The sequence below is a fragment of the Cornus florida genome, unplaced genomic scaffold, assembly GCF_030987335.1.
Source record: "Cornus florida cultivar Cherokee Brave unplaced genomic scaffold, ASM3098733v1 CherokeeBrave_3.0.0_Hap2_Chr03, whole genome shotgun sequence".
In the NCBI taxonomy this organism is placed as follows: domain Eukaryota; kingdom Viridiplantae; phylum Streptophyta; class Magnoliopsida; order Cornales; family Cornaceae; genus Cornus; species Cornus florida.
In genome coordinates this window covers 57348200-57371390 of record NW_026775573.1, presented here as the reverse complement: position 1 = coordinate 57371390, position 23191 = coordinate 57348200, and the positions used below count along the sequence as shown (strand labels likewise).

General features: G+C 38.2%; 1 protein-coding gene across 1 annotated transcript in view; it reads left to right on the top strand.

The window, feature by feature from the left end:
- Window positions 1-16410, top strand: part of LOC132300592 (protein CHROMATIN REMODELING 25) — a 29833-nt gene extending 13423 nt beyond the window's left edge. The window contains exons 14-21 of the mRNA XM_059797757.1: window positions 3741-3860; window positions 3944-4057; window positions 4174-4257; window positions 4392-4469; window positions 4548-4606; window positions 14516-14711; window positions 14828-14926; window positions 16005-16410. Coding sequence (XP_059653740.1) covers window positions 3741-3860; window positions 3944-4057; window positions 4174-4257; window positions 4392-4469; window positions 4548-4606; window positions 14516-14711; window positions 14828-14926; window positions 16005-16361 — 1107 coding nt within the window. The 3' untranslated portion in view covers window positions 16362-16410. The remainder of the gene's footprint in view (window positions 1-3740; window positions 3861-3943; window positions 4058-4173; window positions 4258-4391; window positions 4470-4547; window positions 4607-14515; window positions 14712-14827; window positions 14927-16004) is intronic.
- Window positions 16411-23191: the final 6781 nt, after the last annotated feature.

Sequence of the window (23191 nt, the reverse complement as noted above, 5' to 3'; positions counted from 1 at the left end):
TGTAAAAACAGGATTAGCAGCCCCATTGAACCCTCTCAACAACTCATGAGCCATCAAGATGTTGTCATGCATCCTCTACCCTTAATAAATGCTGATTTTCCAAACCAACCAAACTAGGAAGAACTATAGTGTTGATAATAATTTTGTAAGTTGTGTTACATAGTGAGAAGATAGGCCTAAAACTGAAATGCTAATAGCCTTTTCCCTTTTAGGAATCAGAGTAATAAAAGAAGAATTAACACCCTTTGAGAGCCTAGGACGAGCAAAGAAATATTTAACAGCATCACACACATCCTTACCAATAATAGTCTATCACCTTTGATAAAACCTAGGTGAGAAACCATCTGGACCAGGTGTTTTATCAGGGTGAAAATCCATAACCACTTTCTTGATATCATCATCAGATATGGGAGCTTCAAGCATGCTAGCTTGGTCCTCAGACAAAGATCTTTTGAGAGGCTTTAACTCAGGAACAAGTTGATCATTATGAGCTGCAACAATCCAGACTTTAATGGCAGATTGATGTCACCACTCCATTCTCATTCAAATAGACGTAATAATATCATGATTCCTAGGTTGAGCAATTTTATTATAGAAGAAAGAAGTACACTTGTCAAATGTCACAACTCCATTCTCATTTGAATAGACGTAATAATATTATGATTCCTATGTTGAGTAATTTTATTATAGAAGAAAGAAGTACACTTGTCAAAATGTCACCACTCCATTCTCATTCTGAATAGACGCAATAATATTATGATTCCTATGTTGAGCAATTTTATTATAGAAGAAAGAAGTACACTTGTCAAAATCTTTCAACCAGTGCACCCTGTTTTTCTGAGCCACCAAGAGTTCCTCATTAGATAAGGCCAATTCGAGTTGCTGTCTGCATATTCTCTGACTCAACCTCTGCATTAACTGGATTACGCTGTAGTTGATCTTGACCATGGTTCGATTCCTCTCTGGCAGTTTTAACTGCTGGGTACACATTACCAAACCTTTTTTGTGTTCCACTCTAACGTCTTCGACTTTCTTCAACTTCTGATGCTGCAGAGATTGTATAGGATTGCCTCCCCGTATCATACATACCCCATGCACCAGCCACACATCCTCAATCCCATCTTGAAAACACCATACCTTCAGCATAAGAAAAGGTTTGGGGCCAGCTGCAACATTTTGAAAAATATTCACAACCACAGCACCATGATCTGAAAGATCAGCATTTTGCAGAGATGGTATAGCACCAACAAATGTATGCAACCAAATAGCATTGACCATAGCCCTATCCAACCTGCCATAAATTATCCTCTGTTACTCCAAGTTGGATTTGCATTAGTATGAAGATCTGTTAGTCCAGCATCCATAAATCATTAAATTCACCCAACAGCATCTGACGGATCCGCCTGCCACCCAATATTTCAGAATTGAACTTAACAATTATTCCAATCTCCCATAACTAAACATGGCCCATCTGCCAAAGAAGCATGGAATCTCAAATTTGCCATAATTGTTTTCTTTCTCTCAGTATTAGAGGCATAAACATGGGTAAAAAACACAGTACTATTAGTGGCAATGTGAGTTACCTTCAACAATAGAGACTGCGCGCACAATGGATGGCAGACACCGAAAAAAGCTCACCATTCCACCCACACCAAATCCTACCATTTGAATGAGAAGAAAAATTCTGAATCCAGGTCCAATTAGACCTAATTTTATTGGAGATTCTATCAAAATTATTATGTACTACTCTAGTTTCTAAAAGAAAAACAAACTGCAAGGAGGATTGAGTTATCGATCCCTTTACCTCCTTCATTCTGGACCTATTAAGGCCCCTAACATTCCAGGCTCCAATCATGAGAGAGATGCTTTGAGGTCAACAACCCCACCCTTACTCCTAGGTATTCTATCTGTGGCCACATTACTCTGTTTTTGGCCATTTTTACCTCTTCCTTTTGAAGGAGCAGGAATCACTCTTACTACCTTGCCTCCACTTGATTGCAACCCAGAATTAGATTTAGACTCTGCAGTCTTACTCCAACGCAATTGCAATCCAGATTTGACCTTATGCCCATGGATTGTATTAGAAACTTCTTTCACAATTACTGGTCGAGATTCAGCTTGCAAAGGACATCTCCTACCAACATTTGTAGTATTAATTTGTTGATTCAGCATACCATCATTCTGGGTCAACTTCTCAGTCTTCAAAATCTTATCTGAAAACTGCTCATGAACATCCTCATACGGCTGTCTACCCACTTCATAAATTGTAGCAGTCTCACTCGGCTTGATTAGCTCCATCACAGGCACAACCCGAGGATACTCCAACCCATCATTGTCATTTGAAGCCTCAAAAGTGTTGGATGTCTCCATACTCGGCCCTTCTCTGGGAGGCATAACAATCTGAGTATCACTTTCCCTTTGTAAAACTTCATCTTCTACAGAAACCATCTTACCCTTCTTCTTGATAACCCATTGTCCAACATTCTTCGGCTTTGATTTCTCTATAACCTTCCAAGGGCAATTCGCCATGACATGATCAATACCCATTGCAAACAACATTGTTGGCTTTCAATCATACTCTAATTGAAGGAAACAATCTTTCCAATGAATATTCACAAGAACTGAGTCTGGCAGCTGTTTATGGACATCAACTTCAACCATAACTCTAACAAATTGACCCCAGTCCTGAGACATAGATTCATCGAGAATCAGAGGCTTAGAGAACTTGTAACAAATCTTTAGAGATAACAAATTTCTTGCAACAATGAATCAAGAGCCCATAAATCTTCTTCCAAATAGGGACGGACCCTAGCACATCATGCTTAAGATGAACATTCTTAAACCACTTCTTAACAATAATTGGCTTACCTTCAATCGTGTGGGCACAACTGTAACAACCCTCACTCTACCCGACACAATATTGTCCATTTTTGGCTTCTCCGGATCAGACTTCCCAGGAGTTCACTCATCCTAGTATTACTCCAGCATAAGCACATCACGATTTTAAAACGCGTTGTGTCATAGAAGAGTAGAAGGGTGTTGAACCTATGTATAGCACTTCACCTTCACCTTCCCCAGGCGATGTGGGATCATGACACCTGTAGCTTGCCAGTGTGGTAGCTCGCCCAGTGTCTCTCACCCGCCACAGAGGTCGTCACAATCACCCCCCCTCGGCAGGGCCCGACGTCCTCATTGGCCACTCTTCTGGCTGGGTTTCGGCTCTGATACCAATTATAATAGTCCTCATCCTACCCGACACAATATTGTCTGCTTTTGGCTCCCCTAGATCAGACTTCCCAGGAGGTCACCCATCCTGGTACTATTTCAACATAAGCGCGCTTAATTGCAGAGTTCTGATGGGTTCACAGCCATCACGGCTTTAAAATACGTTGTGTCATAGAAGGGTGTTGAACCTACATATAGCACTCATCTTCACCTTCCCCAGAGGATCGGGATCATGACACTCGTAGCCTGCCAGTGTGGTAGCTCTCCCAGTATCTCGTGGGAGGAGGTCTGACCCTCTTCCATAATAGGATCACCTCCCCCAGACAGCAAACCCTAACTCAAAAAGCAAACCCTAAAATCGCCCCAAATCATCTTTTTCTTTTTGTTATTGTCCTTTTATAATGGTCAAGTTGTGATGGTTATAATTAATTTATTTTGAGCTAAGTGTACTTTATCCAACTGGAGAAACAACTAGTTAATTTGAGTTGTTAATGATATTAATTGCGATTCATCAGACACTGGATCTTTTTGCTCAATTGTGTCGTGAGAGAAGATATCCATTCTTAAGGCTTGATGGAACTACATCAATCAGTAAAAGACAAAAGTTGGTCAACCGTTTTAATGATCCATCAAAGGTAGGTAAATCCTCTTTGCAATTTATGATTTATAACATATGGGCTCAGCTATTGATAAAACAAGTGAAATCTACCTCTGGCAGGATGAGTTTGTCTTTCTCTTGAGCAGCAAGGCTGGTGGTTGTGGCCTCAATTTAATAGGTGGAAATAGACTAATCTTGTTTGATCCTGATTGGAATCCTGCAAATGACAAACAGGTAATTTCTTCACCATTCATGCAGCACTCTACCGTGAGTGAAGAAAAGGCCTCTTATTTTATTGCAACATAACTGATCTAATTTTTCTCCCATGTTCTTTTTTAACATGTAAGTAGGCTGCTGCAAGGATCTGGAGGGATGGACAGAAAAAGAGAGTATACATATATAGGTTCTTGAGTACTGGAACCATTGAAGAAAAGGTTTTGATTTAGCACTATTTTTTCAGTGTTATCAGATCCTTTCCTCTTCTGTTTGCATCTTTTATGGCAGTCTGAGCGGTGAACGACTGATTTGTCTTGGAGTCAGTTTCATGAACCAGTATAATTTTATGCAGGTATACCAGCGTCAGATGTCAAAAGAAGGGCTTCAGAAAGTTATTCAGCAGGAGAAAACAGATGGCTTCAACACCCATGTACTTGTTCTGCTGCTTTCTTTTTACTATGTTTATGTCAATGCTCTAAAATATATAAATTGTGAGTTATAATTGCAGGGGAACCTTCTTTCAACAGAAGATCTACGCGATCTATTCACATTTCATGAGAACGTGAGGTGTGTTCCATCTCAAATTCATCTTCAGAAGCATTACTAAAAAGATAACCTTTTTGTGATAGCAATTTAATGATCTTGATTCAAAATCCCTCAATCTCTTCATGATAATCTTTAGGTATTGGTATAGTTTATCAAAATATTTACCTCTTATAACAATATGTTATAGATAATATTGATAAGACTTGACAATATGTAATGCAACTATATCAAATTGGCAAAATTACAGGCTTCTGAAGTCTTTAATATTAAGCATAAATCTTACCACATTTAAATATTAAACTGAGACATTGATGCTTAGAATCTACTTACACGGTTTTTTCTTACCATCTTCCATCCCTTGCAACATTGATTGAAATATGCCTCATGGGTCCTGATGGTATCATTCCCCTAAACCGGGGGTGACATAAACCCATACTCTGAGACTCCACTGTCGCGCCCAGAATCCCAAAGACCCGGTTTACGAATGATGGATTGACAAATCAATCATAAAATAATCACCAACACCCTCTAAACATTGATTCATACCCCGTTAGAAAAGACCCAATGCCCTAGGTCCAAGCAAAAGAAACTAGAACAGAGAAAGCAAGAAAAAAAAAATAAAAAATAAAAAATAAACAAATAAAAACTGCCTGTGTAGTAGGACAGTCGACAATTTTCAGTAGCCGTGCTACTGGAAAGTCACAAAAAAATGTACAATTGACTGTCCCTCAATTAAGTCTCAAAAAAAAAGTACAGTCAACTGTGTCCCCCAAGACACTGTCAACTAGCCCTCTCCCGCAGTTCCTAAATCAGTCCGACACACCTGTAATTCAACCCCACAACCTCAATATATCATCTCCCAAGTCTCGTACACCCTAAGACTCGTACAAAACATGATAAAACATGCATGATAACAATTACATCAAGTTCATGTTAATATAATCGTAACATCATGAATCAATTATACATGAAATGCAACATAAATTTTACAAGCTTAAACATGAATGGGCCATAGGGGTGGAAATCATACAAGAACACCCCAACTAACATACTATAGTCCAAGGAACACCAACAATGTTCTTACACCATGTATCAAGGAATCCATGGCGTGTATCCAATAATAGATTAAAGATAAAGTATCCAATTACAACAAGAGAAGCAAAAATGTCCAAACCATGTTCCAAATCCATGGCGTGTCTAAGCATTGCCCGTATCATGCTCCTTGCCTGAAAAATGATGGGGTGAGCAAACTGGCCAGTAGATGATATGGTAATTAGCTTATCCAACCCAAGTTGCAATTTCACCTAAACTCCATAACTCACGCATCAAGGAATCACATTCCAAATCATAACAAGCCAGATTGATTGTATGCACACACCCGAGTACGTGCCGTAGCCCCACACCCCTGCCCTTGCTTTATAGGCTACTAGCCCGACGGTAACGACACTCGCTTGGCCAAGTTTTTGGGACTTTCAATCCGAAAATCAATATCCCGTTCCCAACTCTATGCATTCACAAGCAATGGGTTCAACATTCACAACACGCACAATTACCATACTACAACATGTAATATATCCGATGCATGTCGATTTCCATATCAATATCATCAAAATTCCATTTCTAAAACAAATTCCTCATTTGAGCATTTTATCAAACATATGGTGATCACATGATATTTATATCATCAATATGCATATATCATGATACTCTACACTAACCAAGTCGACACTAAGCCTGTTTAACATAATCCTACACACTTAGCATCACAAAATATACCAAGTACATGTAAGAAATCTTCTCATTTCAATAACCACATATACATGACATGAATATTCATCTCTAACACTTCCTAAGCATGCGAAGGCATCAAATACTACTCATTTACATGGCTCAAGAACTATGCGTCAAATGAATTCAAACACCCCTACCTCAAATAAACAAAACCCTAGTTGTTCCACCAAAAACGCTCCACACCGCAATTCCGAACTGGTAGAAACGTAGAGGAAGATGAGTGGATCAAACTTCTCTTCTATGGTTTCCTCAAAATCCAAGCCCAATATCACCCAAACCCCCAAATGCTCCAAATAAAAAATTCTAACGGGTAAAAATGTAAAGGAGAGAGAGGAGATCACTTCTTCCTTCTTGGGCTTCTCCAAAATTCAACTCCTATACCCTCCAAATCTAGAGAGAAGTTGGAGCTCTATGTGGGTGTAGATGTGGGTGAATATAGAGAGAGAAAGAGAAGACACAATGAGTGGCTTTCCTCCCTTATCCTTTCCTTTAAATAGTCATGAACTTTCCTTAATTGCAAACTTAACCCAAAGCTTTCCTCTAATCGCACCTTGTAGGTACTTTCATCTAAGTGCCCAAAGACTTTCATAAATGCCCCTAACCTATCCCGCGTAGGGCTGTTAATGAACCGGGTTGTTCATGAACAGCTCGGGCTCATTCGTTTAGTAAACGAGCTGAGCTTGAGCTCAAGCTCGATTTTCAAGCTCGTTTAGTAAACGAGCCGAGCTTGAGCAACATTGAGCTCGGCTCGTTAGGCTCGTGAACAAGCTCGTTAACTGGCCTATTCGTATTATCGTTCTATATTTTAAAAGTTTAGCCTATATATTACTACTTTACATTTAAAAGGTTTAGCCTATAAAAGTATAACTTTGGCCCAACTCACATAATTTCATTAATGTTAGTATGTTTATATCCTCCATAATGTTGGGTCATTATGTAATTACCCATAGTAGTTAGGCTTATTGTGTAATTAAGCAATATTGTGTAATTAGGGTGTATAACCCCTGTTCTTTATATAAGCCTCATTGAAAGGGCTGAATGAAATACAGAATATACATTTCTCTCTCTATCTTTCATGAATCTGAACATGGTATCAGAGCACTATAGATTCATGGGTGTGGGAAACGACAAGTGTGTTGCCCTTGTATGAGATTGGACTCGCGATTGGAATCGCGAGTGTGTTGTTGGTGTCTTTGCCGTCGCTGGTAGGTTGAGAACATCACTCGTAGTCGTCATCGTCCTTCGTCGCCGTCAGATTTGAAGCCCGTAGTCATCGTCGTTGTCAGATCTGCAGCCTCTTTCGTCGCCGTCAGATCTGAAGCCCCTTGGCCGCTTGTGTTGTTGCCGCGTTGATCGTTAGCAAGCTCGCCGACATCCACCGTCGTTGTTTGCAGAGGTGAGGCTTCATCGATTCGTCCTTTTTCTTGGTCGGAAGTTGCGAAGGTTTTGATTCGGTGTGGTGTCGCCATTGTGTGCTTGCCGGAGTCTGTTGGTGGTTGTGAAGAAGAACAGCCTTGTTTGGCTACGCGGCTATGCTATTCCAACCTTGGTTTACTAAAGTCGAGATAGCAGAGACCTGGTTTTGATCCAACTAGGGTGCCCAGATCCGACCTGATTGCCTAGATCCGACCCGGTTGCCGATTCTGCATTTTTTTTTTTCCCCAGGTTCGTCAGTTTTTTTTTTACCTTCTCCATGGCTTCCAGTTCAGACCTGTTATCTTCTAGCTCCTTTAATCCTCCCATGACTTCAGTCAAGCTTAATGGCAAAAATTACATTTTATGGGCCAAGTCAGTGGCCATTTTCCTGAAAGCCAAAGGCTTTGGTGCTCATTTGGTTAAGCATAAACCCAAAAGCAGTGATGCTGATTTCAGTTCATGGGAACAAAGGGATGCTCAGATCATCTCCTTAATGCTGAATTGTATTGAACCTCATATTAGTTCCAACTTGTTATATCTGGACACTGCCAAGGAGATATGGACCCGACTCCAACAGTTATATTCCGGTGCTGGTAATATAACCAGAATTTATGAGGTGTGTAGACAATTTTTTGACCTCCAGCAAAGGACTCACAGTTTAGAAGAATACCTCTCACGGGCAATGGGACTTTGTGAAGAAATGAATATGTATCAACCCATCACCTTTGATGTGAAAAGCATGCAGTAGCAACGTGAGGATTTTAATGTTGTTCGAGTTCTCACAGGATTGTCACAAGAGTATGAACCTGTTCGTGCACAGATTTTGGGGAGCCTTGCACTTCCCTCTTTACCTGATATGTTATCTAGACTCCAGCGTGCCACTTTATCTAGTGGCGCTTCAAGAGGGGCTTCCAGTGGTGTCACTGCTCCTCCTAGCAGTGAACGTTCTGCCTTAGTTGTGAACCAGGGTGGCTTTCAGTCTTCTCGTGGTGGTGGTGGTCATTTTACTCGTGGCCGTGGTCAAGGCAGAGGCCGAGACTCAAAACTTTGCACTCACTGCGGTCTTACTAATCACACTGTCAATTACTGTTGGAATCTTCATGGGAAACCACCACCTTCTTCCTATGCACATCAAGTGACTTCTAATGATGGGGATTCTTCTCTCTCTGCCACACCCACTGCTCCACATGTGGCTGTTGAGAATGCTATGGTCACGATTCCCCGCGATGAGTATGCTCAGTTTCTGTCTCAATAACGGCATTCCACCTCATCTTCCATGGGGTCCTTGGCCCAATCAGGTGGTGCCCCTGCATGTCTTTTGTCCTCTAGTCAGAATCCCTGGATTCTTGACTCTGGCGCATCCGATCACATGACTGGTAGTTCTCATCCCTTATCTGATTTTCAGTCTGTTCCTTCTTCTCAAAGTGTTACTCTTGCTAATGGATCATTAACTAAAGTTTTGGGTTTGGAAACTATTCATCTTACCTCTTCTATGTCCCTTTCCTCTGTGTTATATGTTCCTCATTTCCCTTTTAATTTGTTGTCCATCAGCAAAATTACTAAATCTCTTCACTGTTCTGTTACATTTTATCCCACATGTTGTCTTTTTCAGGATCTCAAGACGAAAAAGAGGATTGGTACGGGGCATGAAGTAGGTGGCTTGTATTACTTCGATCTTGCACCATCTCCCACGGCTCTTCAATCATCTTTGTCTTCTTTCCAGTGGCACTGTCGTCTCCGCCACCCATTACTATCAGTTCTGTAGTGTCAAGTCCCCGGTCTTAGTCGTGTTGAGTCCATGTCTTGTGAAACATATCAGCTTAGTAAGTATTGTCGTGTATTTTTCAAACCAAGGGCTAATAATCGTGTTGCTAGACCAATAAAACATATTTCTATTAATGGATTTCGTTATTTTGTGACCTTTGTGGATGATCATTCTCGGATGACTTGGTTGTTTTTAATGAAAAATCGTTCTGAGTTGTTTTCTATTTTCGAAATATTTCGCAAAGAAATAAAAACTCAATTTGGGTGTTCCATTAAAGTTTTATGTTCTGACGATGCCAAAGAATATTTTTTGGACCCATTTGAGACTTATTTTCATGCTAAAGGCATCATTCATCAATCCTCTTGTACTGATACTCCGCAACAAAATGGAGTAGCTGAACGTAAAAATTGTCATCTTCTGGAAGTCTGTCGTGCCCTTTTATTTCATATGCATGTTCCTAAACGATTTTGGAGTGATGCCGTTCTTACGGCATGTCATCTTATTAATCGGATGCCCTCATTAGTGTTAAAAGGTAAATCTCCTCATTCTGTTCTATTTCCCGACTCCGTATCGTTTAATTTGACTCCACGAGTCTTTGGCTATGTGTGTTATGTCCATAACCTTGGACTCGGTCTTGATAAACTCGACCCTCGTGCTACTAAGTGTGTTTTTCTTGGGTATTCTCGCACTCAGAAGGGCTATCGTTGTTACAGTTCTCATTTTCAACGCTATTTCACTAGTGCTGATGTAACATTTTCTGAGTCTCCCATATTTTTTTGATTCTACTACTCCTCTCGATATTACTTCTGAGCCACCTATGCCAACAGTTCCATCTCAGTTTCCTGCTTCCACACCTCCTCGCTCTGCTGTCCCATTGCAGGTGTATACTCGACGACCTCGACCGCTTACTTCGCTCCCTCCATTTCCTTCAGAGTCTTCGGATCCGACGCTTTTACCTGATGATTTGCCTATTGCTCTCCGTAAAGGTATTCGGTCGTGTGTTACTGCACATCCCATTTCTAACTTTGTCTCCTACTGTCATATTTCATCCTCTTTATCTTGTTTTTTATCCAACGTATCTGCTACTTTTGTTCCCAGGACTTTGCAGGATGCTCTCTCTGATTTGGGTTGGCGACAAGCCATGGTGGATGAAATGGATGCCCTTCACCGTAATGGAACATGGGATCTTGTTCCCTTACCTCCGGGCTCCAAAACAGTTGGTTGTAAGTGGGTCTACACACTTAAATACCTTCATGATGGGTCTATTGAGCGGTTGAAGGCTCGTCTAGTGGCAAAGGGGTCAGACTTATGGTGTTGATTATGATGAGACTTTTTCCCCGATTGCTAAGATTTCTTCTATTCGGGTTCTTATTTCCTTTACTGCCAATTTTAACTGGCCGTTGTTTCGATTGGATGTCAAAAATGCCTTCTTACATGGTGACCTGGTTGAAGAAGTTTATATGGAGCAACCACCTGGGTTTGTTGCTCAGGGGGAGTATTGTCACACTGTTTGTCGCCTTAAGAAGGCCTTGTATGGATTGAAATAATCTCCATGGGCTTGGTTTGGAAAATTCTCTAAGGCGGCATTAGAATTTGGTCTTAACAGATGCCAGATCGATCATTCGGTATTTCACCTGCGCACTAAAGCTGGCTTCATTTTTCTTGTGGTGTATGTCATAGGTGATGATTCTGCAGGCATTGCTAAGTTGAAGTTGTTTCTGCAAAATCGATTCCACACTAAAGACTTGGGTAAACTTAGGTACTTCTTGGGTATTGAAGTTGCTAGATCCAAGGAAGGTATAAGTTTATTTCAACGAAAATATGTGTTGGACTTGCTAGAAGAAACGGGTATGTTAGGTGGTCGTCCGTTTGATGCTCCTATGGATTCAAATACAAAACTTGTGTCTGATGAGGGTAATCTATTTAATAACCCGGGCAAATTTCGTCGCCTTGTTGGGAAATTAATTTATCTCACTATCACTCGACCTGATATTTCATATGCAGTTAGTGTTGTAAGTTAGTTCATGGGAGCTCCTAGAATGCCACATTGGATTGCTGTTCTTTGGATTATCCGATATCTCAAGCAAGCTCCAGGTTTTGGGTTACTATACAAATCAAATGGTCATCTCAGGGTGGAAGGTTTTACAGATGCTGACTGGGCTGGTTCTCCTTCAAATAGGAGATCTACTATAGGCTACTGTACATTTGTAGGAGGAAATCTTGTCACGTGGAAAAGTAAAAAGCAAACGGTGGTAGCTAGATTTAGTACTCAAGCTGAGTACAGGGCAATGGCCCATACCACTAGTGAGTTGACATGGATACAACATTTTCTAAAAGGACTTGGGTTGACAGTTGAAGCTTCTACTCCATTGTTTTGTGATAACCAAACAGCTGTTCACATTGCATGGAATCCTGTGTTTCATGAGAGGACCAAACATATTGAGGTTGATTGTCACTTTGTTCGGGAAAAACTATTAAGTGGGAGCATCTCTACTCTATTTGTGAAGTCTGAAGATCAACTAGTTGATATGTTTACCAAAGTACTGGGTCATAACCGGTTAAGGACTATCTATTCCAAACTGGGATTATTTGATATATATTCTCCAGCTTGAGGGGGAGTGTTAGAATGTTTATATCTTCCATAATGTTGGGTCATTATGTAATTACCCACAGTAGTTAGGCTTATTGTGTAATTAAGCAATATTGTGTAATTAGGGTGTATAACCCTTGTTCTTTATATAAGCCTCATTGAGAGGGCTGAATGAAATACAGAATATACATTTCTCTCTCTCTCTCTCTCTATCTCTCATGAATCTGAACAATTAATAAGGCCAATAGAGTTGTACTCCCTCCGTCCCAAAAAAAGTGTCCACCTTTCCATTTTTATCCGTCCCAAAATAAGTGTCATTTGAAAAGTCAATGTACCATTTTTCTAATATTACCAATTTAATCTTCTTGCATTAAACCTATAAAAAGTAAACCATCACATCACTGTAGACCCACTAGGGGTAAAATTGGTAATTCATTCACCACTAATACAATTAAAAAACAATAAAAAAAACATTCTCTTAAAAAGTTAGATTCCCGAAAAAGACATTTTTATTAGGACAGAGGGAGTAATTCATTAGTCCATTATTCAAATAAGACTTCATCTCAGCCCTTAAAATCTAATATATCTTAGCCCTTGGTTTGCTAACGTTAAGAGATGAGAAGATAAGACCCTAGAACTAGAAGCATACAGTGGCACATCCTCTTCAGCTCTGTCGCATGATCTCACTGGCAACCCTCTTCAGACCACATGTGACAGCTCTTTCTCTATTTCTCTCGAACATATCTTAGGGTAAAGAAAAAAGATTAAATCAGAGATTAAGAAATTTCAGTGAAAACGGCCGGTTATTAATGGAGTTGACATAACCTTGTTAGGTTTGATTTCATGCTCTGTAATTATTATTTTTTCTTGTTAGATATGGAGGTCGGATTCTATGGAAGAAATGACGGCGATTTTTTTGATCAGTGATAGTTGGTAGGTAAACGATCCCGAGCTGAGCCGAACCCGAGCTTGGCGAAACTCTATCGAGCCGAAGTTGACGAGCTGAGCCCGAACAAGCCAAAGCTTGGCTCGGGTTGGTTCATTTGCAGCCCTAATCCCGAGTCCAAGACTCGCCCCGGGCCCACACTCTTGAAATGCACGTGCATCGAGAAAAAGAAAAACGTGACAAAACTCATAAACAACAATAAAAAGGGTTGGCTCTGATGGAGAGACGCTCAAAGTTTGTGATCCAGACCTAGAGTGGGGTAAATAGGTTTTGTACAACTAATTACTAAATTAACGACTTTGAATTTAAAGCTAACAGAAATTCAAATTCATTTTGTAGCAGATATAAAAATCATCATTCCATAGCAATAAAAAGTTGAAAAAAAAGTGAAGCAATGGACAATAGAGATTTTTACGTGGAAACCCCAAATGGGAAAAAGTAGGGGACTTTGTCTAGGCAAACCAAAATCCACCATGTGAAAAAGATAGTGCAACCTGAGTTTAACAGGCTCTACCCAAAGAAATCCTTAGTTACCTCCTGACACAGATCACGCCAAACTCTCTGTCGAAAATCTCCCGTCCGTCCGTCCATATGCTCCTCACGAATCTGCTTCTCTAGTGCTTTGGTCTCAACCACTAGTTGTTCAGGCTTCAATCTCTGATGAAGGATTGAATGGTTGTGTTGAACTATGTGATTGATTGTGTAGCAGTATTTGTCAACACACAAAGTCACACTCGCCAGTCACTAGTACCAGAATGATGAATGCAAAAAGAGAAATGAAGATGCACTCTAAAACTCAAAAATAATGCTCTCTGTGTATTCTCTGTGTATATCCGTCTATATCTGTTTATTGTATATTGCACTAATTCACATGTATAGGCAACATAGAAGTATATAGAGAGAACAGGGTTGACAGGGTTTAAATCTACTTGGAAACTGCTTTTTTGAAAAGCTTGATTGATAGAAATTCTTGTCAATCAATCGACGATACTCCATAAGCCCTCGATCAAAGTTTCCGAAAATTCATTTGATGGATGGTTTAAAAGATTTAGGGATACAAATTGGATCAAAATCATGGAAGTTTAGAAACCCTAACAATGCATGCATGAACCCTAATTTTTGGTGAGTGAATCACTGTGCTGAACTTCCTTTTTATCCTTCAGTGTAGTTTTGATTTCCTGCTTCGATCTTGCAAGGTGATCAACTAACTCTAACTAACTTCTGAAATTTTCTAATCCAGATTAGATTCTAGAAATTAAAACAAAAGTTACAGACTCCAGTCTCGTTTTACAATATTTGCCAACTTAAGTCCATTTGACCCAGCAAGCCCCGTCCACATGTCATGGTCTGACGACATGCTTTAAGATATATATTTATACCTCTTCTTCCTGCATTGATTTAATTCTAATATCATCTTTGTAGATCACAAATTCATGAAAAGATGAGTTGCACTCGTTGTCAAACCTGTGAGATAGTGGTAGAGGACAGACCTAACAACGCAAGGGAGATTGATGGAGTTGGATCAAGAAATGAAGGTTGTCAGTCTGATGAAGAGGATATTGGGGGATTTGCTGGCATTGCTGGTTGCTTGCATAAGTTAAAAAGCTCAGAGAAGCAGGTCACTTGCTGTAAATTCATCAGATAATTTTGGCACCAAATTTATATTTAGGTGTTATATTTGGTTTGCACTCATTTTTTATTTTTATGACGTTGAAAATATGTTTTTCCACCCAGGTGGGAAGTCCTTTGGAAGAGGATTTAGGTAGTTGGGGGCATCATTTTTTCCCAGCATCAGTCCCTGATGTTATTTTTCAAGCTTCAGCCGGAGAGGAGGTGCTAAGAATTTTAATTTTTATATAAACTTGAAATATTGTTTCTCAGTAGTAGTTTCAATATTTCTTGAGCATAAATGTTTATTGAAGTGTAATGTGTTCTTTGATCTTTGTAGTATTATAAACTATAATATATAATTTGCATATCCTAAGTTCCTAACAATTCACATGGACTCAACCATGCATATCGGGTGCATATATATGGCTAAGAATCAGAGTTTTCAATTCCCAATCCCAATGACATGAGGGCACGACTAAATATTAGTATTCTTTAATATTCATTTTTACAGTAACACGATGTTCTTATCTAATATAGTGTTCAATGTAGGAACTTCACTTGTATTCAGGCAAGAATGTAATAATAGGAACATAATATGGGAATTTTATTCATGGTTACATAATAAATTTGACTTTTTGAATAAGACAGTGTGCATGTTAGTCAAATGTGTCGTATACATATCCCATTCCCATGTCCACTTGTCGTATGTTTGGCGGATACTTTATACATTTTTTAGGAATTCATGTAATAGGGGGTTCAAATTAGAAGATAGATCTTACTATTAACAATTGCTCAAAAAGTAACTGAATAATCTTTCACCGTGATTTAACAGGATCTTTGGGTTTGAGGGATATAGATATCCTTTGTTCCCAAAGTTTTGTAAGAAACTGTTCTTATTTTTTGGTTTTGTAAATGCAATATTGTTATCTATCTGCATGATGTTTAGTGGAAGAAGATAAAGTTGAGTACAAACATATGCATTTGTGGGTTTGGATGAGAACGAAATCAATCTTTTGCTTGACCTTAATTTCATGTGTGGGATCAGTTTCAGTTTTTTTAAAATGCATTCTTATACATCACTTGGGTTTGATATCTTTATGTTCCTTTGAAGAATTATCTTTTCTTAGAATGATTATTACAAAAAAGATTGTGCATTCTCCTTGTAAATGAAACATAGAACACGCATAGTATTATGTGCATTCTGAGCGCTTGTGTGCGCATACACAGAAATTTTAATACTTGCTGTTCATGTCTTATCACCATGTGGTAGAGCTAAACTCACATTGTTACGCTGTTGCAGGTCACATTTGTTTTCACTAATCAAGTGGATGGGAAGCTTGTGCCTATTGAATCAATGTTATGCTCAAAGCTCAATGGAGTGGAAGGAGATAAGCAGTCTATTTCAAAGGAAAATCTAAGCCCGAAATGCATGTTATCTTCTCAACATCAACGGCCATTTCCATCTTCTAATTTTCGTTCTGTCCAGAATAGGTTACCTTCTTCGTTCAAGTCTCATAAAAGAGCACACACAACACTGGTAAGAAATTCTCTAGAAGGTGTGCCAAATGCTACGAAGCCTGGACTAACACTTGGAGATCAATTACCTAAAAAAAGATTGTCTCCAGAATCCATAGACGATGATGATGATTTCAAGTAAATTCTTGAATAGTTCAAATGAATTATTTCCCTTCATTTTTGTTCTCAAATACCACAGTGCCTCTTGTATGTCTCCAAAATTAATTCAGTCGGATTATGTCTTTGAGATCAATAACCTTAAAAAATATCATCTCCAGAGTATTTGGATGTCGGCATCTCTAGCAAATTCTTGCATTCTTCAATTAAATTATTCCGTCCATTTTAATTTATTATGGCAGAAATAAAGACATTGCCATTGTTCTTGGCCATATCTATGTCTTGGTTCCTGCCATTGCTACTGCTAGATGCCACTAAAAAGTAGCACATCAATGTGAATACGTATGTTTGTTGCATCTTGAAATTAGATACCTAATCTATTTCACAGTGCTGATTTGAAGTTAGATTTTTATTCTTAAGTTGGCAAAATTTATCGTACAAAATTGATACTGTACAATGTAATTTCAGACTACATTTAGTTTATATAAGTTGTCTGATGATTAGGTGATTAGTGAGTTTTGGATGAAGTAGTTTATATAATGAACATATTTGTCAACTTCTTCAAAATAAGGGTATAAAGGTTTTATTTTATTTTTTATTTTTTCAAAATTTCAAGCAACTGATATAAATAAAATAAACAATTACAAGGAGGGCCTTTGGCCGGAAGACCACCAAAAGGCAAAAGCAGAAGCCCATTTAAAGAGCCAACCCAATAAGGGTATAAAGGCAAATTGTCGATCTTAGTACTTTAAAATATCGATCAATCGATATTCAACTCTATATCGATTGACGTACGTTGATCCACCGACCCTTACATGGGTATCAATTGACAGACGTGAACAGTATTTTTTCAAGTTTTTCAAGTAAATTCTTACCAAGTCAGTCAAGGGCGGATTCACGGATAGGCTCAAAAAAAAAAATAAATAAATAAAAAAAATAAAAAAATAAAAAAATAAAAATACTAGAGGTAATTTAAGCCCAACCAAAAAAAAAAAAAAAATAGTAGTACTAGCTCACCCCAGAATAGATTAGTCCACCCTATTATGCATTTCTGGATCCGTCCTTACCGATTCTATTTGGAAAGTTTCGCTAGGGTTGTCTATAAATATCCAAAAAAAAAAAAAAAATTGAGATACATATAAAAAGAAGCACAAATATACATTTAGATCATTATATGTGTTAGATTACAAGTTTATCCACCTAGATCGATATGGAGCAATTAACGGATCAGTGGAAGAAAGCTGAATATTTTGACCAACTTATAAGCCTGCTTTTATTCATGTGTTGGTAGATATGGAAGGAAAGAAATGACTTTTGTTTCAATAGTATAAAATGGAATCCAAAGAACATTGTGGAACGAGCTTAGTTTAATTTTAATGAGTTTTGGGCTTTCCTTGATCAATGTATTCCTTCTATGATTTCTTCTTCTTGGTTGGTTTCTCCCTCTCACTGGGTTCCTCCAACTGAAGGTCGAGTTAAGCTCAATATTGATGTAGCCTTTAGATCTATTTCCAAAGAAGCTGGTGGTGGTCTTATTTTGAGAAATTCTAATGGTAATCCAATTAGAATTGCATCAGTTTTTACTTCTCATGTGGCCAGTTCAGAGGTTGCTGAGGCTTGGGTTTTTCGCGAAAGAATGAATATGCTAATCCAATGGGGATATGACAAGGTAGATATAGAAAGTGATTACTTATCCATCTTTACTTTTAATCCACATGACCCCCTCTCCTTTCCTTTAGTGGAAGATATCCAATTCATATTGGACGCCGAGAGAAAATAATTCGGTTGCTCATATTATCAGTCAATTGGCAATGGCCTCTCAATCTGGTGATGTAAGTTGGGATGTTTGGCCATCCCAGGTGCTGAAGGCTATTGAACTGGATACTTTGGATCATGCTGCTTAGTGGTTTGGTTTTATTTTCCTTTTTTTTTTTTTTTTTTTTCTTTTTTTTTTTTTGGACCAGGGAAAAAAATTTAAAAAAAACCTACCACCTAGATTTCTTGCATACTACAAATTACTCTATATGATTACACCTATAATATTAGTATCTATAGGTTACTTGTTTATCACTCACCTATCCCCAAACCACCTCCTATATATGCAATCTTTATGTGACGACCCTGGATTTTTCAACCTAGCGTGTTTTGTGACGACCCGGAATGGATCCAAATGCGGAAGTAAGAAACAAGACCACGGTCTCCCAAGGCACAACACATCTCTAAGACACTTTGATGACCTTCCATGAGGTCGTGGAACTCAATGAGAACTGAAGCGGAAGCAAAAGATCAGAAAAATAACAATTAAGCCCCTAGGGGCAAAATAGTCATTTCAAAAAATATGGATTCGGGTGCCACCAAGCACACCGATGGAAATACAATGAAAAACTAGTTAAGATGGACTTAAGAATCACATGATTCGGAATCCGGATGAAAGAGAAATGGCAGGACGAAGAAAAATGAGTACTTAAGGCTAAAAGGGTAAAATGGTAATTCCAAACTGAAATGGGCACTCCCGTGTACACCATTGGATAGAAAATGAAAAATTAACAAATATGGACTCAAGAATCACTTGATTCAGAGTCCGGATGACAAAGATATCAAGTCCTGAAGTTGAAGGAAGGGAAACCCCATCCCGGTTCGAACCAAATTCTGACACTACCTTAATAAAACTTGAATATCTTAAGCCACAAATGGAATGTGAAACTGAAATTAGTACCATTGGAAAGCTTATTTCGGCATGGTCAATTTAGACTCAAGAACGGACCAATTCGGAGTTAAAATGAAGAAGATATGATGACCCGAAGTTGGAAGTGCAGTGTTGAACCAAACACACACACACACACGAACAATACGGACGAGCGCTCGTGCAAGGGATACAAGCACTCGTAGATGAGCATGCCCAGGGCCAAATCCCACTGCCCCATTTACGAGCGCTCGTACCCCATGGACGAACGCTCGTCCTGCTGACAAGCTTAGCAGCTTTTTGAGTTTGAAATGTGATTTTGAGGACTTTCTGGGCCTTTTTGAAAAAAATAGAAAGAAGAAACACCCCCCCCCCCCCACCATCAAAATCATCTTTTCTACCCGACTATGTGGACGGAAACAAAAAAACTCGCTGCGAAATGTCTAGAATGCCCCTGGATTAGATTAGGCTCAAAACGACGAAAATGCAACTTTGCACCAAGCATGCATTTGACGCCAAATGCATTTCTAAACTGAAACAAATATGCACGCAAACATAATAAATGATTTTGAGCGCGTGGGAATGGTCCACGGCTCCTGAAAACGACCGATACAAAATCCGACCTCCCGACGGCCAAAAAGGCGAAAATGAATTTGAAATGAAAATTTTGAAAACCAAAATTAACAAATGATTGGAAATTACTGTTTGGCCCTTGGCCACACTTCATACATGATTAATGAGACCCTATGAAAGAATGAAAATTGAATTCCCACACCCGATGCACCCATAGCGAGACAATAACTTGGCATTTTTTAATATTTTCATAATATTTCATGAAGTCGAAATTTACATAGAATACAAAATACATGTCATTGGCCTCCGGCCTCATCTCATACATGTCAAATACATTGCGAAAGGTGTACTTATGTACACATTACATACATAGAATCAAATCTACAAGTTTGACATAAAAAGCTACAAAAAGGCATTTCATGCTAACATTTGCATGAAATGGAAACTTAAAAGCTACAAGTCATCCACGGAATGGTGAGCATCATGAACCAAGTCTTCGTACCTGAACAAAACCCCCAGTAACTTCGGGGTGAGTAAACAAGTTTACTCGTAGAGAATGAGCATGTATATATTCGATTTCTTTAAAGATTTTTACATTAACTTGAAACAATTAAAAAGGGTTATGCCACCTAACGTTTATGTCAAAGTGAGACTCAGGGATCATCTCAAACTACTCATGCAATTGAAATGAGATACACGACATACAAGCATACCAGTTATAATTGTACTAAACAAAGATGAAAACATGCGAGGTAAGTATATAAAACATAGGTATACTAAACGAGATCGGAAACACACAAATCAAGTATATAAGACACGAGTATACTAAATGGAATCTAGATGCAAGAAGCAAGTGCACAGTTTCAAGTATACTGAATGAGGTCTAAATACACGAAGTAAGCATAATGTCTATGTAATTAAATAAGGTAGGAAATACTCCATATAATAACACTTGAAATCTAAGGGTTTAGAGATTTTGCATGTTGATATAAATCATTACATGTGGTCCATGCCACCTAGAATCTAAGTCAAGTTACATGTCTAGGATCATTCCTAAGTCACGATAGCATAAAGTAACATGAAATGAGATAACTAAGAAAATTAATAAGATTGAAACAATTCAATTAACACGACAAGGACAAGGCGTGAAATCAAGGATAATGCATGAAATCAAGGATATGCGATTAAACAAGAATGGAACATTCCACATAACACGACAAGTTTAATACATGTAATCAAGAATAAGGCATAATATCTATGCAAGTAAACAAGATTGGAACATTTCATATAACACGACAAAGTTTAAATCTTCAAGGAATAGCAACTTGAAATTTAAAGAGTGAAATCAACCAATGTGGATACTCGGATATCGCCTGGATTAAAACCGTACTCTTGGGATCACTTTAGGGCTACTAACCCATGGGTACCTTCCCCTAGTGCGCACTATAGTGTAGAGAGCTCTCTATCTCCCATACTAGAACCAAGTCCTAGCCATGTCAATTCTTGATTGATATCTCAAGTCCCAAAATTAACAAGTTGTACAACCAAGAGTGTATCGAGATACAAGTAATGCATTAAACCACATTTTATGCACAACCAAGATTTTGGAACACACAAGTCATGTCCTAAGTTCTCAACTATGATGGCATGTGAAACGTCAAGTAATCATAGTGTGCATCTATATAGACTACAACCAAGATATATAGCACATGGAATCCATCGATGTAAACATACCACTAGTATAAGATTAATGATTTAGTTATTTGTTTAACAACTCTTGAACAATTAAATCATTCCAATGTAAGGGTGCAAGTTCATTAACTACATTAATGAAGCTAAGTTGCAACAAGTCATGATACATGGTAAAAAGGTAAAAGCTCCATGAAATAGATGTCCAAATCATTAGAACACTAAGTAAAAATTAATTAACCTAATTAATTAATTTATCTAGAAATCAAAGTTTTTCCAAAAATTCTCAAAATAACATATGTGAGTGTCCATTCCATGATGATTGCAAATATCACATCAATTTCAAAAAGTAAGCAAAATATAATCATGTGGGATTTAATTAATTTAAATTAATTAAATCTCTAGATTTCAAAAGTTGTCCAAATAATCCCAAATAAATATATAACAAGGATTAAGTCATGGCCATACCATATATCAAGTCTAAAATGGAATACAAGCAAAACACAATTAACTAGAATTTAAATCAAATTAAATTCATTTAATCTCTAGATTTGAAAACTCATTCAAATGATTCCAAACAATTATATAACAACGATCAAGTCAAGGCCATGCTATATATCAAGTCAAAAATGAGTTCTATGCAAGTTATGATACATTATTAATTTCTCAAATCAACAAGAGACATGCATACAACTTGTATTTCATGCAAATGCAAGTAAAACCACTTGGAAAAATAAATTATAATACCCCCTACCTCACAAGAAGGATTGTTCCTCTTGAATCCAAGGCAAATCAACACCAAATGACAAACCCTTATGTAGAGGAGGATGAGGAGAACAAAAAATATTCCAAACTTTATGGTCTAAGGTGAGTGAAAAGGCCTCAAAAATCAAGGTCAAGGCCTAAGCATCAAGCTTCTCTAATGGTGGCTAGGGAGAAGAAAATGATACAATGTGAAAAAGTGTGAGTGGAGGAAATAGAAATCCTCCACTCACTATGTGATCCTACACCATGGTCAACACACACATCTATGGTCAATTTCACAAAAACCCTTCTTTAAAACCACAATCCCAAAGTAGCCCAAAAATAATTGCAAGACTTAATTGTGAGCATACACTTGTCACTCATCCAAGCATCCATTGTAGGCTTAATCCTAAACTTACACTTATCAACCATCCAAGCCAACAAGTGCACTTATCCTAGGTTAACAAGTGGTTGAATCTCCATTCTCCACATGTCATCATCCAAGGTATCTAAGTGTCTCCACACAAATGTCAACAAGTGGACCAATGAGAGTGTGACACTTGTCACACTTTCTGGGAATTGCAAAAAGGTCCTTTTTTAAAATATCTTCCAAATTAAATTACAAAATGGTCCCCAAGACGAAAAATAATTACTTTACATAATTACACAAGTAACCCCCAAAACAAGAAAGTTTCCAAAGAAAGTGTGCATCCACACCCCTAAGGAAGAAAGTGAACAAATGGCATGCATTTCTAGGAAAGTAAAAATACACATTTCAAAGAAATCATAAATCATGAGTGCATGCAAAAATGGAAGCAAGACCGAACATGAAAAGTGAGGTTGTGCCAACAAAGTGACATACGGGAAAAAGACGAAAAGTGAATAGTGTCCGAAAAGTGAAAATGTGGAAATGACTCGGTCTTCAAAAGAAGTTGTCAATCCAAACGAAAGAGTTTTGGAAACCATTTCCAAGCATTCGAGATGACACCCAGTGATGGAAAATAGAACTCGAAAAAGAAAATTAAACGAAAAAAATTTATTTGTAAAATTTGAAAAAAAGGAATGGGAGGAAAATGATCAGGTCATTACACTTCATTAACAATCAATACAATATTATATTTTTTTCATTCTTTTATTTCCTAACATTGTATCAAAGCATCTCGATC